This window comes from Patagioenas fasciata, chromosome 8, assembly GCF_037038585.1.
Source record: "Patagioenas fasciata isolate bPatFas1 chromosome 8, bPatFas1.hap1, whole genome shotgun sequence".
Classification (NCBI taxonomy): Eukaryota; Metazoa; Chordata; class Aves; order Columbiformes; family Columbidae; genus Patagioenas; species Patagioenas fasciata.
The window spans coordinates 38,117,086-38,130,799 of record NC_092527.1 but is presented as its reverse complement, the minus strand read 5'-3'; the positions used below and the strand labels follow the sequence as shown (position 1 = coordinate 38,130,799).

Here is a 13,714-nt window from a genome sequence, read left to right as displayed (position 1 = left end):
AACCATTTCTTTGCAGTAATTATGTAAGAACTACTTGTTCGTTGTAGAATGTGGGGTTTAACTCTTTGTCCATGCCCTTGTAGGGAAAGGGGCTGACCTGAGCAAGCCACCCTGTCGCAAAGCAAAGGACATACGGAAAGAAAGAAAACTGCAGAAGCTCCTTCGGAACCAGCCGTGCATGATCGAGGGCTCACAATTTCAAGCAGGAGATCCAGGTTCCGTCTTGCAAAACTCTAAATCTAAACCAAACCAACCTAAAACCATTGAGGACTTCGTTTTTGTCTCTTTGCCTGATGATGCACCACACAAATTAGAGGTAATGTCTCATTCGTTGTTTGAGGCAAGTTAAGGAAGAGTCTAGTTAAGGAGGTTTTGAAATGCTTAGATGTTCTGGATCTGTGACTTAATGGAAAGGTTGTAGTTTAAACCTTGCAGTATACATGGTATGGCATGATATATATTAATATATATATAGTTGAGCTGAGCTCTGTGTCACCACAAGAGGGTACTCGTGCACTTGCAGTCAGTCATAGCAGAGACCAGTTCATTTACCAAAATAACTTGTAAATTGATGCCATGCAGTGTGACTTGGAAATGAAATACCTTGAATTAACTTTGAGTGTTGAATAATGAGAGAGATTCAATATTTAGTTCTGCAGTATAGAAATACTTATACTGTCCGTGCTAATCAGTCTTGACAAGAAAGCAGTGACTGCTTCTAGAAATAAGCAGATAAGAAGACAGCTGCTCTTTATATATCATTCATGTATGTTGATGTCTTTGGAAGCTGTAAAAATGATGGTAGAAAATTTTGCTTAATATACTGGTTGCCATTCAATCTATTAGTAATACAAAGTCATCTCGAAGACTTTTGGACCTTTTAACATTTATTAATCATAAAACCAAATATTTTTTTTTCTGGAAACTGGAAAACTATCTGAATATGAACATTTTCCTGTAGTTATTGATAATCAGTGATGATATTGGAAATTCAGTGTTTAATCCTCTTTTGGTAATTATTCAAAGAGGCAGTGATGATGACTGAAAAGATTCACTGAATAACTGACAAGCAGCTATGAAATGGATCCATCTCACAAACTCCTCCGGATTTTCTGATGAGTTGTATAACATAATTCTGCTGGTTTTCTCTATGTATCTTCAGTTGGAAGATGTAGGGAGAATGAAAAAGAGGATGGTTCCAGCAGTGTTGTCCCAAATTGACTTTGCTCCTTACGATGGCTGTCAAGGGTGGTGGTTTTGGGGTTTATTTTGTGTTTTGGTTTTTTTTAATAGCTCAGAGCCAGCGCCATTTTTGAAAATAGAACCATACTGAAAATTACGTGGGGTTTTATTGAAATGACCATGTCCTTAAACATGCTTGAAAAAGAAATGCAATGTTATTAATGTGATCGCATTATTTTGGTTAGGAAGCAGTCATTTTTACCCAGAAGAATTTCTAATTTATAGATTTTTGTATTTTAAGTATATTTTTGTGTGTGTAAGGGTGGTGGTGGGGAAGATGGAAAACTTCCTATTACAATTAACTCATAATTGAATATGGAAACGTTGTTTCCTCCTCCTCTTTCAATTTGAAAAATATCAACAAATCCCCTTGGGATTATTACAATAAAAGCACAGATAAAGCGCACGGATACGAGTCTTCCATGTGCATGGGTCCTTTAAGTATTTTTCAGTATGTGTGACCCGACAAGAGAAGGTTTAAAAAAGTACAGAAAAATCTCTTTAAAATGTTGATCTGCATAGCATTTGTTGATATTATTTCCTGAGAACTATTTGTGGAGTTTCTCTATAGGCATTTTAGTTATCTTAATTTGCAGTTTGAAAACCTTCTGTGTTATTCAGTGTCAATATAAAAGCCTTCAATAGCCTAAATTGAGCTGAAGAACTGGAAGGCTGTTGGCTAATAGTAATGAAATTGTTAGGACCCTTGTGCAGAAAGTCAACATTTCTCTCTGTTGTGCTGTTTGTATATGTGTAAATATATAGTTATTGCATGATACTGAATAAAATGTGTTTAACTTCTTCTGAAGGTGAGGGTGGTGAGATCATCTCCGCCAAGTTCACAGTTCAAAGCCACATTTCAGGAGTCTTACCAGGTCTATAAACGTTACCAGATGGTTATTCACAAGGACCCACCTGATAAACCAACTATAAATCAGGTCAGAAGGGCAAATGAATTTTGTGCAAAGCTCAGCTTCCCCTCCATTTCACGTGTCTTGTTTCTAGGAGAAACAAATGTGGATTTTATATCCATTGTGTAATGAGGAGCATGTAAAATACTCGTTCAAATAAAATCAACGTCCTGAAAGTGCAAACTCTTTTGATATCTTTTTGTGAGTACCACAAGTATTTGGTGTTAATTACAGACAGAAAAGTTAAAGGAGTTACCTGGGGATGCTGTTGTGGAAGAGATGGAGAGGAGGAGGCTTTGGGAGGTGGATCTTGTGGGCCTTATAAATATAAATCTCATCAGAACTAAAGCCAGGGGGACACTTACCCTGATAACGAGTCTCATTGGCTTTGGTTTGAATGGTTCCCTAAGGAGGAACAAGTGTGATCAGGGCCAACATGAGTGAAGAATTTATCGCACGTACAAATTGTTGGTTTAAGGTTCACAGAAGTTTTATAAACATCTTCACTTTCAATTCAGGCCCTTTAAGGAGTAGTCTGTGCACTCCATCTAAATTACACATCGTTACTGCTTCTTGTAATGAGCAGGCGCTGTGTAATAGCTGACCGTCAGACATATTACATCTCTAATACTGTGAAGGAAAAAAATCAGGAGTTTAGAGAAAAAGTATACGTAGCAAGAATATGTAATTGCTAAACCAGAGCAATGAGTGATGTGCCATTAGAATTATTACATTTTAAAAGGCCTTGAGACCGTACAATGAAAATAAAATTTGTGGTTGATTTATTAGATAACTGTGTCAAAAAATAGGTTGACTAAACTCGTTCTTTGGAGTGTTCTAGCATTATGCAATTTTTAATCTTTAATGAAAGTATCAACGCTTAGTTTAAGCTTAGTGTTAGGTCAGGCTTTTCCCCCATCGGAGAATTTTCTTGTTGCCGTGTTTAAAGCAGAAAACCGACTTCAGAGGCTTTGAAGTGGCGAGGAGGAGATCTTTCACTAGCCTTCCCTTCAGAAGCGTGTGACCTGCTTACGTGCACTCAAACCAGTCTGTTTGTATTTCCCTTGCTCTGAAGGTGAGGTTAGTACCTGTCTCCTTTGAGGACCCCCAGTTCAAATCATCCTTCAGCCAGTCAGCCTCTTTATTTGCCAAGTATCAGATGGCCATACATAAGGACACGCCTGCTGACTGTGGCGAACACGAGGTACAGTTCACTGCATGCCCCTCTATCCAAGCCTTTTTTTTATAATACGCGATTAAACGCTGGTGTCTCTTGGAGTGATTCTGAGCAGTAAAATGTTGGAGTTTCCATTTGGGAGGGAGGATGTTGTGGTTTTGGGGAAGCTTCTGGTGCTTCAGCCTGGGGGAAACGGAGCTGAAGAGAGAGGGATTATGCACCATCGTAACAAAAACCCCTAATATTAGTGATGAGTTAAGTACAACTGCTGTTTGTACCTGATTTGTAAAGACGTCTGGAAGTGAGATTTCCACGGGAAATGGGGTAATGACATGACAGTGCTTTTTTAACAGCAAAAGCATCTTCTGCTGTAAAGCTGTTTGCTGCGTTTTCCACATTTCTCCTTATTTTTTTTTTTTGTTGTCTTGCTTAATTTAACAGGTGAAGGCTTTAAAAATCTCAGTTTTATTCCCATTGTATCACTAATACCTCTCAGCTGGAACTCACCTTTGCAGTAGTGAAAAAATACTCTCAGCAGCTGATTGTCTGAGATACAACGAGACTCCATTGCAACTGAATAAAGGTGGCTTTTAAAGTAGAAAAGGCTGTTTACAGGATGCTAACCCTAATCTAATAACTTCTAAAAAGTGCTGGTGGGGTTCTAAACAAGCAGCAGTTCTCCCTTTCTCTGGCAGGGGGCACAACGTTTTCGTTAGCGGAATTAATTAATCTGCTATCTCCGGTTTGTCATTTCTATCTACTGCAAAAGAAATGTTTCAATATTGATCAGCTATAAGTCAGACTTCTCTGGTTTTGAGAAAAATACTTGCAGAAGTGATACCGGGCGAGCTGCGGCTGCTTTCCAGGTAGAACAATAACACCACGTAATCATTATTGGCTTTAGTTCAAAAGAGCGTAAGGAGAGTGGTATTTTTTTCTGAGACCTCTGCAATGCTCCTGTGGAAAGCCATAACATTTATTCTACTTTGTTTTGTAAAATAATAGGACTCATAACAATAAGTAGCAGTCTCTGCGCTTTTTATAACTACTGACATAAACCGGGTTAATTATAATAATGTAAAAATTGGAAACGGGCCGAGAAAGATTGAGCTCTTTACTGGATTTGTAGCAGGCATTACCTGCCCTCAGTGGGGACTTGGTGTGTCTGTCACGATGAGTGTTTTGCAGCTCTAATGCTTCACTATAGCGTGTATTCCACTGTGAATTTGCTCTGAAAACTCTGTTGCTGCAGAGAAGGTGGTAAGAACTTCATATACTTCCTTATTATTTTCAAAAGTTATTTTTTTATACTTAGTCTTTTTAAAAATTATGGATTTTTTAAATACAGTTATCACATCATGAAGAATCAAGGGCAAAATCGCAATGGCTGCTTGCAGTTCAGGCTGAATAGCGGTTATCTCAGTTCCTCAAATCTCTGTTTTGCTCAGTGTGTGGTTTGGTGTAGATTTGGGTTTGGTGGCTTCAATCACCCATGGAACTTAATTTTTTAACTGGAGGAGTCTAGAGGGGGGAAAGCTTATAGAGTTGCATTTAGGACAGCTCAGGTTTCCACCATCTTAAGGTGTAAAGTTGATTGTGGGAGAGTTGTTGCTGAATAATGGGGTGAATTTCTGTTCACACTGCCCATAATTTAATGGATTTTTATCCTCTTTCCCCTTGTTACTTGCCAATGGTGTTTCCCTACTCTGCCTTTATCTCCTCTCTCTGGCATCAGGTTTGTTCTGGCTCAGTATAATATTCCAGAGATGTAGAACCTTGTCTGAAGCTTCTATTAAGTGTAAATACTCAACCTGTTGCTCATGGTTTGTAATTTAGGTGCTTCTAGAGCACTAGTAAATCATGTTGTGTGTTTGTGATTATCTATTCACAGTTATCAGGCGCTAAAGCTCAGTCACTTCAACCAAAAGCATTTTGTATTTCATCCCTGCAGAAAGAAAACTGAAGAATACTTTACACAAAATGTGTTTTGACATAGATTAGGAGCCTGTTTTGCTTTAATACTGAATCTGTGTGGGAGGATAATTAGCTGAGTCACTTTTAAGAACAGAATATACCAGGTAGGGTAAAACTGATCCAAGTTACTACCAGGAGGGGTGGAAAATGCTGTTTGAAAGAGCTCAAACTTTTTCTTCCTCCTCTTTTTCAGCCATTTCCATAGATCACACAGACATTATGGAGCCGAGCAGGTTTTTAAGTAAAGGTAGAATTAATTCTGCCCTATACACAGGGCTTTATATCAGGGTAGTAACAAGTCTGCTTTGGGCTTTAAACTGGCAAACATCCAAGATATCTATATATATATAAATCTAAATATTAAATTTAGCTTTTAAAATGCACAAGCTAATCCATGTAAGGTGAATGAACCTCTTTTTCAGGGAGAGCCATGCACACTTTTGTGTTTGGAAAGTTTCTAGTTTAGGAAAAGTATTTAATTTGATATTTGGCTGAACACTTCACATTCAGAAACCTGCATATGTTTAAATTCAGAATCCAACAAAAATTGTTACGGGGCATGGTGACAACTTCTTTTAGGAACATATTCTTAGATTGTTAATATTACAATATACTCTCTGCCTATATTAGCTGCTAGTTTAATATTAACCTTATTACATTAAAAGGTAATTTTAGATATAGATTCTGAATTTTGGTGATTATTTGAAAATAACACTAATGCAGAACTTTATAAACCGGTTCACAATATTAAGAAAAAGTATGTGAACCATGAAGCTGATGCTGCTGAAGGAGTGTGGAAGAAGGACCTCTCATTGCATCCATGCAACATCTGTACAGCTTTTCACAGAATCACGGAATGTGAGGGGTTGGAAGGGACCTGGAAAGCTCATCCAGGTCAATCCCCCCATGGAGCAGGAACACCCAGCTGAGGTTCCACAGGAAGGTGTCCAGGCGGGTTTGAATGGCTGCAGAGAAGGAGACTCCACAACCTCCCTGGGCAGCCTGGGCCAGGCTCTGCCACCCTCACTGAGAAGAAGTTTCTTCTCAAATTTAAGTGGAACCTTTTTTGTTCCAGTTTGAACCCATTGCCCCTTGTCTTATCATTGGTTGTCACAGAGAAGAGCCTGGCTCCATCCTCCTGACACCCTTTATATATCTGTTTAATCATGATTCGATGTGAGAAGAGGGAACAGTTGATTTCCAGGGCAGGGAATCCATGGAATACGTGACACCAAAGGTGACTTTGAACCTCTGGGCACTTTCATTAGTGCCAGTTTGGGCCCCGCAATAACCGGTGGTTCACTGGACTGTGGGGCTTTTTGAATTTAGTGTTTTCCTCCTTACTTTCTCCTCCCCTTCTGCATCTCTGATGGAGCTTACAGTAGCACTAATAATAGTATTAGTAACAAGACTTTAGTGTGAGATTTTGCTGGAGAGAGTCCTGCGGTGGGTTTTGGTGATGCCGATTCCTGCCTGGTGCGGTGGCTTCTGTTTGTTCTCATAAAAAACAAGGCAGAAATTTCATAGCAGAACAAACATTTTCCGAGTCCCAGAGTTGGTGTTGCCCCTGTGGTGGTGAAACTTGCCTCTTCTATGCAAGTATCCTCACAATCTTTGGTGTCAGAGAACAGGGTAAAGTTTATTTGCTATCTGCTCAATAAGTTAATATCCAAGAGCCGTTTGAGTATCTCATTGGTCCTGGAATCAGGTCAGTTTTTATCTTAACATAAAAACTTACAACTATTTTCTGCATAGGCTTTTACACTGTTGATGATCCCCTTTTCTCATAATTTGTATAAATTGAGATTCCCTTGGAAATCTCAAACCTCTCCAAAACTTTTAGTGGGTTCCTGGAGGATTTCAGCTTCACAACAGACCCGGTTGTCTCTGCACTTCGGAGCGCAGTCAAGTGCTGGTGTTACACAAACTTGTTGGCACCTAAAAATATTTAAGTCAGCATGTTTTTATTGAATTGAATTTGTGTCCTGAGGAAAAACGTAGCAAACGATTTTCTAATTAAAGGTTGCTTCATAATACTTGCTCTTAAATAGTGCTGGAGAAGAACTGATGTTCTGGTTTTTCTCTGTGGGAACACAAAACTTTATTAATGCAGAGTCATCTACTGTTTTGGTATTATAATGTACGTACTCTTATCTTTTAAAGAGTTGGAAGATTTGGGAAGGATTAGGGGAAACTTCAACAGATTATCAAGTGGTGAAGTAGCAATAGCTTCTGAATGAGGTAAGATACTGTGATGGAAAATAGGTGTATCGCTGCCTCTTGGAAAAGTTCACTCAGGGCTACTCCTGAAACAGCCAAGTCCCTGAACTGCTCGTTTTTGGAAGCTGTGAAAATGTGCAAGGGAAGAATGTGTTGTAGTGTTTGTCACATTCTATGTGTTTCTTCTGGCCCTTTATGGAGATGCTGTAAATGGACCTTTACCTCAGGTCCAAGACGGTAGTTACCATGCCCTATTCCCAATATAATAGAGCTGTTATTCACTGGCTTTTTTGTGTTTATTTTTGTTTTTTGCTAGAGTAGGAGGAGACTGTAATCGTGTTTGATACAAGGGTCTGTCCCCATAGCAAACAAAAAGCCACTGATGTAATCAATTGCAAAGATTTATTTACGTGTTTACAGGTTAATTGCTTGGGGTTTTTTTTCTGCTTGAAGGGTTGTAATATTTAGTTTGCGAAATGAGTCAAGCTATAATGAAACAACTGAGATCATGAAAGCCTGGAAAAACTGGAAAAAGGAGATTTTTGCAGTGAACAGAGAGGAGAGAACGGGCTGAGCATCCTTTATTGAGCAGGTGTTGGTTCCCTGTATTATCAGTGGAAGGTCAGTTGGAGCACAACTGATGGAGCTGATCAGTAGACCAAGACTACCATAGTTACACAAATGGTATGAATGGCAGTTTGTTCACCTTTTTTAGTTTGTCATAAGAAATATAATGAATCGTAACGTAGCTTTGTCACGTAATTCATGCACACAGCAATCGACAAATATGGTTTTGAAGCCTCTTTTTTTAATTAAGTAATTTTCAATATCATATGTTTATATTTCTCGGAGAAAATGTGCAGATTAATGTATGGAATTATGAACAGAATAAGACAGAAGGGTGAACTGTTTATGTGCCTTATGTAATCCCAAGAGGTAGAAACACTGTGATCAATCATGGAACCAAGTGCTGGTGCTGGGCAGTGTGGTTAGGGGTGGTTTCTCTACAGATATACCACAGTCCTTACTTCAAGAAACAGAGAATATGAGAGTGACCCGATGGTACTTGATGCTTAAACTTTGTAGAATTACAGTACAAAAATCTGAAGGTGGAAACGTGATAGAAAGAAACAAGATAGAAGGAGCCTCTGGGTCCAAGGGCTGGATCTTCAGGTGATAACATTGGATTTAAGGAAGCATTTGTAATAGATCTGGCTCGACTTGTGCTTTGCTAAGAGCAATCTGTATTTGCAAACGTTTAAACTCTTGCTCGCCACCTGTATTTTTAGGTAAGAGATACAGGGAGGACTTCGCAGAACACAAATCACCTGCAAGATGCTACAATCCAACTCTACCCCAGCTTTAGGATGGTGAACGTGTGGAAATCTATATGTAAATGTTTCAGAACACTTAGCCACCTACATGTCTTTTGTGTTTTATATGAGGTGTTGGAATGTATTTTGTGGTATTTAAATGATAGACACAGACGTGGAGCTGTGTAGCTCTGGAGGCAAAGATGAAATGAATACAGTGAAAACATTTCTTGGCTCTTTCATCCCCAAAATATATATATATATTTTGATCCCAGTAATGTAATAAATGGCTCATTTGGAAAGAATAAAGGGCATATCCGTGGCAGTTCTTAATGAAGTATCATCTCACCAAAGGCATTGCATTTCTGACCCAATGCATTTTTCAAAGTGCTTCTTGAAGTCAATTATAGAAGCTGTCAGCGTATTTTATAGACACACACACACGTATATATCTAAAACCTCTCAGCTGCTTTAATTGTTTTGCTGCATTCTGTTCTTTAGCTAAAAAAATAGTGCCTATAATTCCAAACTGAGTTTTATGTGTAACGTTGTCAAGTCAAAGTTTGAAATTAAGTATTTTTCCTTCCTACTGCTTCTGTAGCGCATTTAACGATTGATTTGGGTGGTTTAAAACATTAATGTGATTTTAAGGCTTTAAATCTTATTACAATAGTCTTTGTCTTTAAGAAATACGGCTGAAGCGTAACCGAAACAAGCGATGTGGCAGCTACACGAGTCAGAAAACACTTCCATAAAAGATCATAAAATAATTCTACAGTAGTTTCCAGAAAGAGTCGGAGCGAGCAGTTTATTGCTGTTTAGACCTTCTGAAGCGAATGTTTTATTTAACTTTTCATAAGTGTTTTATAATGACAAACTTGTAGCAAAATAGTGTGTGTCTCTGTTCCCTCTGCAGAGCTCGCTGGGCGCTCTCTTTGCTTTGTGCTTAACCAAATATTTGTCTTGGAAGAGAAGAATTTCGCAACACACAAAAGATACGTTGTTTGGAAAGGTGCAAAAAATTACTGAAATAGGTATAGTGTGGTGGGTTTTTTTTATTCTTTTCCCCTCTTTTTTTAATTACCTCCCAAAAACCCACTTGAACCAATATAGAAGATGGAGCGAGCAGCCTAGGAGGTGCCAAGGAGCACGTCCCCATCCATTTGATGTTGGCATTAATATCAGCAACCACTTACAAACTTTTAGGTCTCTCTAACCTAGTTTTCCATTTTTCTTTAATCTTCTAGTGAGACAATGCTTTAAAAAGAAAAGATCAATAGCCTTTGTGGTTATTTTTAACGTTCTCTAGCTTGCCTTGGCAGCCGTATCTTTCTACAATGCCTATAACAGCCGAAGAGTTTAGGTGGCCAGATGCTAAACCAACTTGTCCATAGTCGTTTCAGTTCAGGTTCGTTTTGCGTAGTAGTTTACAATGTTCCTCCTGATGTTTGGCACTGTTTTCTGTAGAAATCCGTATAAACTAATAATAATAATAACTTTACTGTAGGAATGGTAGATCTCCTTTATTTTGAGTAAGTTTCTTCCGAGCAGACAAAGCCACAGTGACTCATCTTAGAATCATAGAATGGTTTGGGTTGGAAGGGACCTCTAAAGGTCATCTAGTCCAACCCACTGCAATGAGCAGGGACATCTTCAACTAAGGGAATTGAAATTTGAATTCTGAAATGTGCATTCTGTCCCATCAGCAATTATTTGTTTCATTAGGCTGATGCTTGTAGTGAAAGCTACATTTGAGACCCGCATTTCAACTTTAAATCCATTTATTCCCTTACATACTGTGCTTTGAAGGCCCTTTCTTCACCTTCAGGTCTGTGGATACCTCTGAAATTGTATTTTTATAGCATTCCTGTATTTTTGTCACTGTTGAAAATGCCAAATAGAGCCAGCCCCAGGATAAGGCTTTGATTCCTCTGCTACCTCAGCTCTAACATATTGTCCACTTTAGGACAGCAGGGTGGCTCAGCACCGCTTTTCCTTGTAAATGTGCTACATTTCATCCCATTTTCCCAATTTTTACAGAAAGTTACAAAATTCTGTTTGTTTTCTAGTTTAATTCCAATTTGTTCTCCTTTTTTTTTTCTTTTTTGGAGGGGTGGGAAATGATTTTTCTTTCAGCGTTACAGAAAATTTGACTGAGTTTTTTTGGATCGCATATTTGTTCCTTTTTTCACTTCACAATTTTATGGCTGATATTGATCCTAGTCTGTTTTGCCTTATTTAAATTAAAATATGGCAACCCAATATACTGAATAAATCCTAACACATTTCCTAGGGCCAATTGTACTTGCGACTGCAGACCAAGTTCTCTAACAAGTAAACTGCCTTAGAAACAGGTTTTGTTGACGAACAAGAAGTTGATACTAGAGAGCAAAAACCTATTTATTCTAGAAAGTAATAGAGCTGAAAAGGGGGACGTGGCTCCTTTCTTTGGGGTAGGAGGGTGTCCTATGTGCTTGTGCAGGGCTTGAATGAAGCCAAGAAGAGATGGAGAACACAGGAAAGAGTTTGACCTGGAAGGGAGCTTCTAGAGAAGCAAAACCCAAGAATCCTCCATCCTCTCAACAAGGATCGGAGCTCTTCGTTTCTCTCCAAATGTAAGATACCGAATGATTGCCCTACTTGAGGAGGAAACTCTCTATCAAATAAGAATACACATATGCGTATGTATATAAATATATATATATATATGTGAAATGAAGATGCCAGGAGCCCTCTAGAAATAATGCCGTCTTTTCGTGGCTCGTTTCTGGTGTACACCAAGATTCATTTCGCCGCTTTTAGTTCCCAAGATGAGAAGCGTTCATTATATTGGTCTTGGAAACACGGGAAGGAAAGAGAGAATAAACTTGCTTGATACACATGATACATTGGAACCGTAGCTTGTATGACTTGTCTTCTGTATGGAAAATTATCATTTCTTATTTTGAGCCTGGCACCTTTATGAAAAAACAAACCAACAAAACCATAATAACAACCAACAGCCTTGATTTGTTTTAATCCCATTGAGATTTTTTTAAAGGACTAAATCCCATATCTGTTCCTCACCCCTCGTTTAATCAAAGGGAAAAGGCAAATACTCAGTTTTCCTTGGTAGTGAATTGTGAATGTGAGCAAGCTTTGTCAAAGGGAAAATTATAAATGAGCGCCTTTCGGTGATGTCTTTGCACTGAAGATCTCATGGAATTTTAAGGTTCCTGATGGTGACAGCTCAAAACTGCTTTGTCCCGAGAAGGTTATGATGTCATTGTGTGACATCATCACTCTCACTTTCACAAAGTGAAACCGCTTCTGGTTTAGAACCCAAAGCATCTGAAGATCTTCCCCTGCTTGTAAAAAGAAGCAAGTGTTAACATTCCAGGTTTATTACAGCTTTTAAAAGCTGTGCATGTGCTATTCCTCAAGCCAGTAGCTTTGGGTTGAACCAAACCTCCCCCCTCTGATTTAATTCTCAGTGATGTGTTGCTCTCTTGGTTTCCTTAATTATGTTTAAGCTCATTTCCCATTGTTCTGTTGGTTCTTTCTGGCAATTAGTTCTCACCAAAGCAAAAATCTTGTAGATTTCATATATATTAGACAGATTTTAAAAGACTGAAGTTCACGTAATTCCATTTGAAATTAAAATTAGAAAAGCATGCCTTTGTGAAAGGAATTTTAATTGTGACAAATTGAGTTATTTTACAGTCAGAAGCTGGTGTTGCATGTATTTCTTTCATGACTTTTTGAATCACTTTTGAATCGTGTTCATAATAATCTTGCGGTATTAAAATGAGTTTGTTAATTTAGAAACCGGATCGTACGTTTACTTCAGTTTGAAGAAATGTGTAGACTGGGTATATTCCGGGGTTATGAAGAAAGTGGATTTGGGGGTGGGAGGGGAGAGTAAGGTCAGTGGATATAAAATACTTATGAAATTCTCCAGCTTCATGTTTCAAATTCTTTCTTTAAAAAAATAATTGGGTAAAAGTTGCTTAATTGACTTTTAGAGATGATTCAGAATCTTCTGAAGTTTTCTAGGACCTGATTATGAAAATTGTCTCACCTGGGAACTTCAGCACCAACAGGTGAAATAATACGTAACAGGACTTCAGTTGTTTTTTTCGCCATATGATTATGATACAAATTCAAGTGCAGTTAAGATTTTCTTCTTCTAGCCAGCAGTATAGATAGTTGAAAAGTGTTATAGTCCCTGGCAAGCAGTTTGGGCTTAAATACACTTAAATGGTCCCCCCCTACCCGCAAGGCCAAGGGTTTGTACCGCAGGGCCTGCAGAATGGAGAAAACCGCTTGAAAAGTGGCGTTGGCTCCGTTTTCTCACCCACAGGGTTTAACTTGCCCTATAAAGCTAAAGTTACAGATTAAGAACTCTTGGGGGTCTTCTGACATGAAAATGAGTAACACATGGTTGATTTGTTCTGAAGCCTGCACATTCCAGCATCACTGGCTGTAAGGACTGATGCACTCGCAGGGCAGGAATTCATGAGTCTGTTCTTTTTATGGGAACATAACTCAATAATTCAAACTTTGAATCTCTTTTTTCCGACCCCTCTTAGTCTCTCTCCTTATCCAAATCAATACAAATTCTAGAATTTAATAAAGATGTTGCAGTCATTTGTTTTTCCAAACTCTGGGTAATTTAGAGGGGGGATGATCTGAAGCGGTTAATTATAGGAAATGCACCATCCCCTTTCTTCACCAGCACTTTAGAGAAATTCAGTGTTTTTCCATAGAGTTGATTATTTTAGCATCAACAGAAGCACCTCCCGGGGCATCTTAGAGAAGGTTCAGGTTCAATATTCCCTTTGAGCTACAATGAGAATGGTCCAGTTAATGTTTGCAGAGCAATATGTAGATATCTA

At 38.5% G+C, this 13,714-nt stretch overlaps 1 protein-coding gene across 8 annotated transcripts in view; it reads left to right on the top strand.

The window, feature by feature from the left end:
- The window catches only part of ATE1 (arginyltransferase 1), an 82,235-nt gene that overhangs the window by 9,196 nt on the left and 59,325 nt on the right, over positions 1–13,714 (top strand). For 4 of the 8 annotated variants that reach the window (XM_065843288.2, XM_071812213.1, XM_071812210.1 and 1 more), the window contains exons 6-7: positions 84–316; positions 3,229–3,357. In XM_065843288.2, coding sequence (XP_065699360.1) covers positions 84–316; positions 3,229–3,357 — 362 coding nt within the window. Of the gene's footprint in view, positions 1–83; positions 317–2,051; positions 2,181–3,228; positions 3,358–13,714 lie in introns of all 8 variants that reach the window. The other 4 variants (XM_065843287.2, XM_065843285.2, XM_071812211.1 and 1 more) reach the window with 1 other exon arrangement.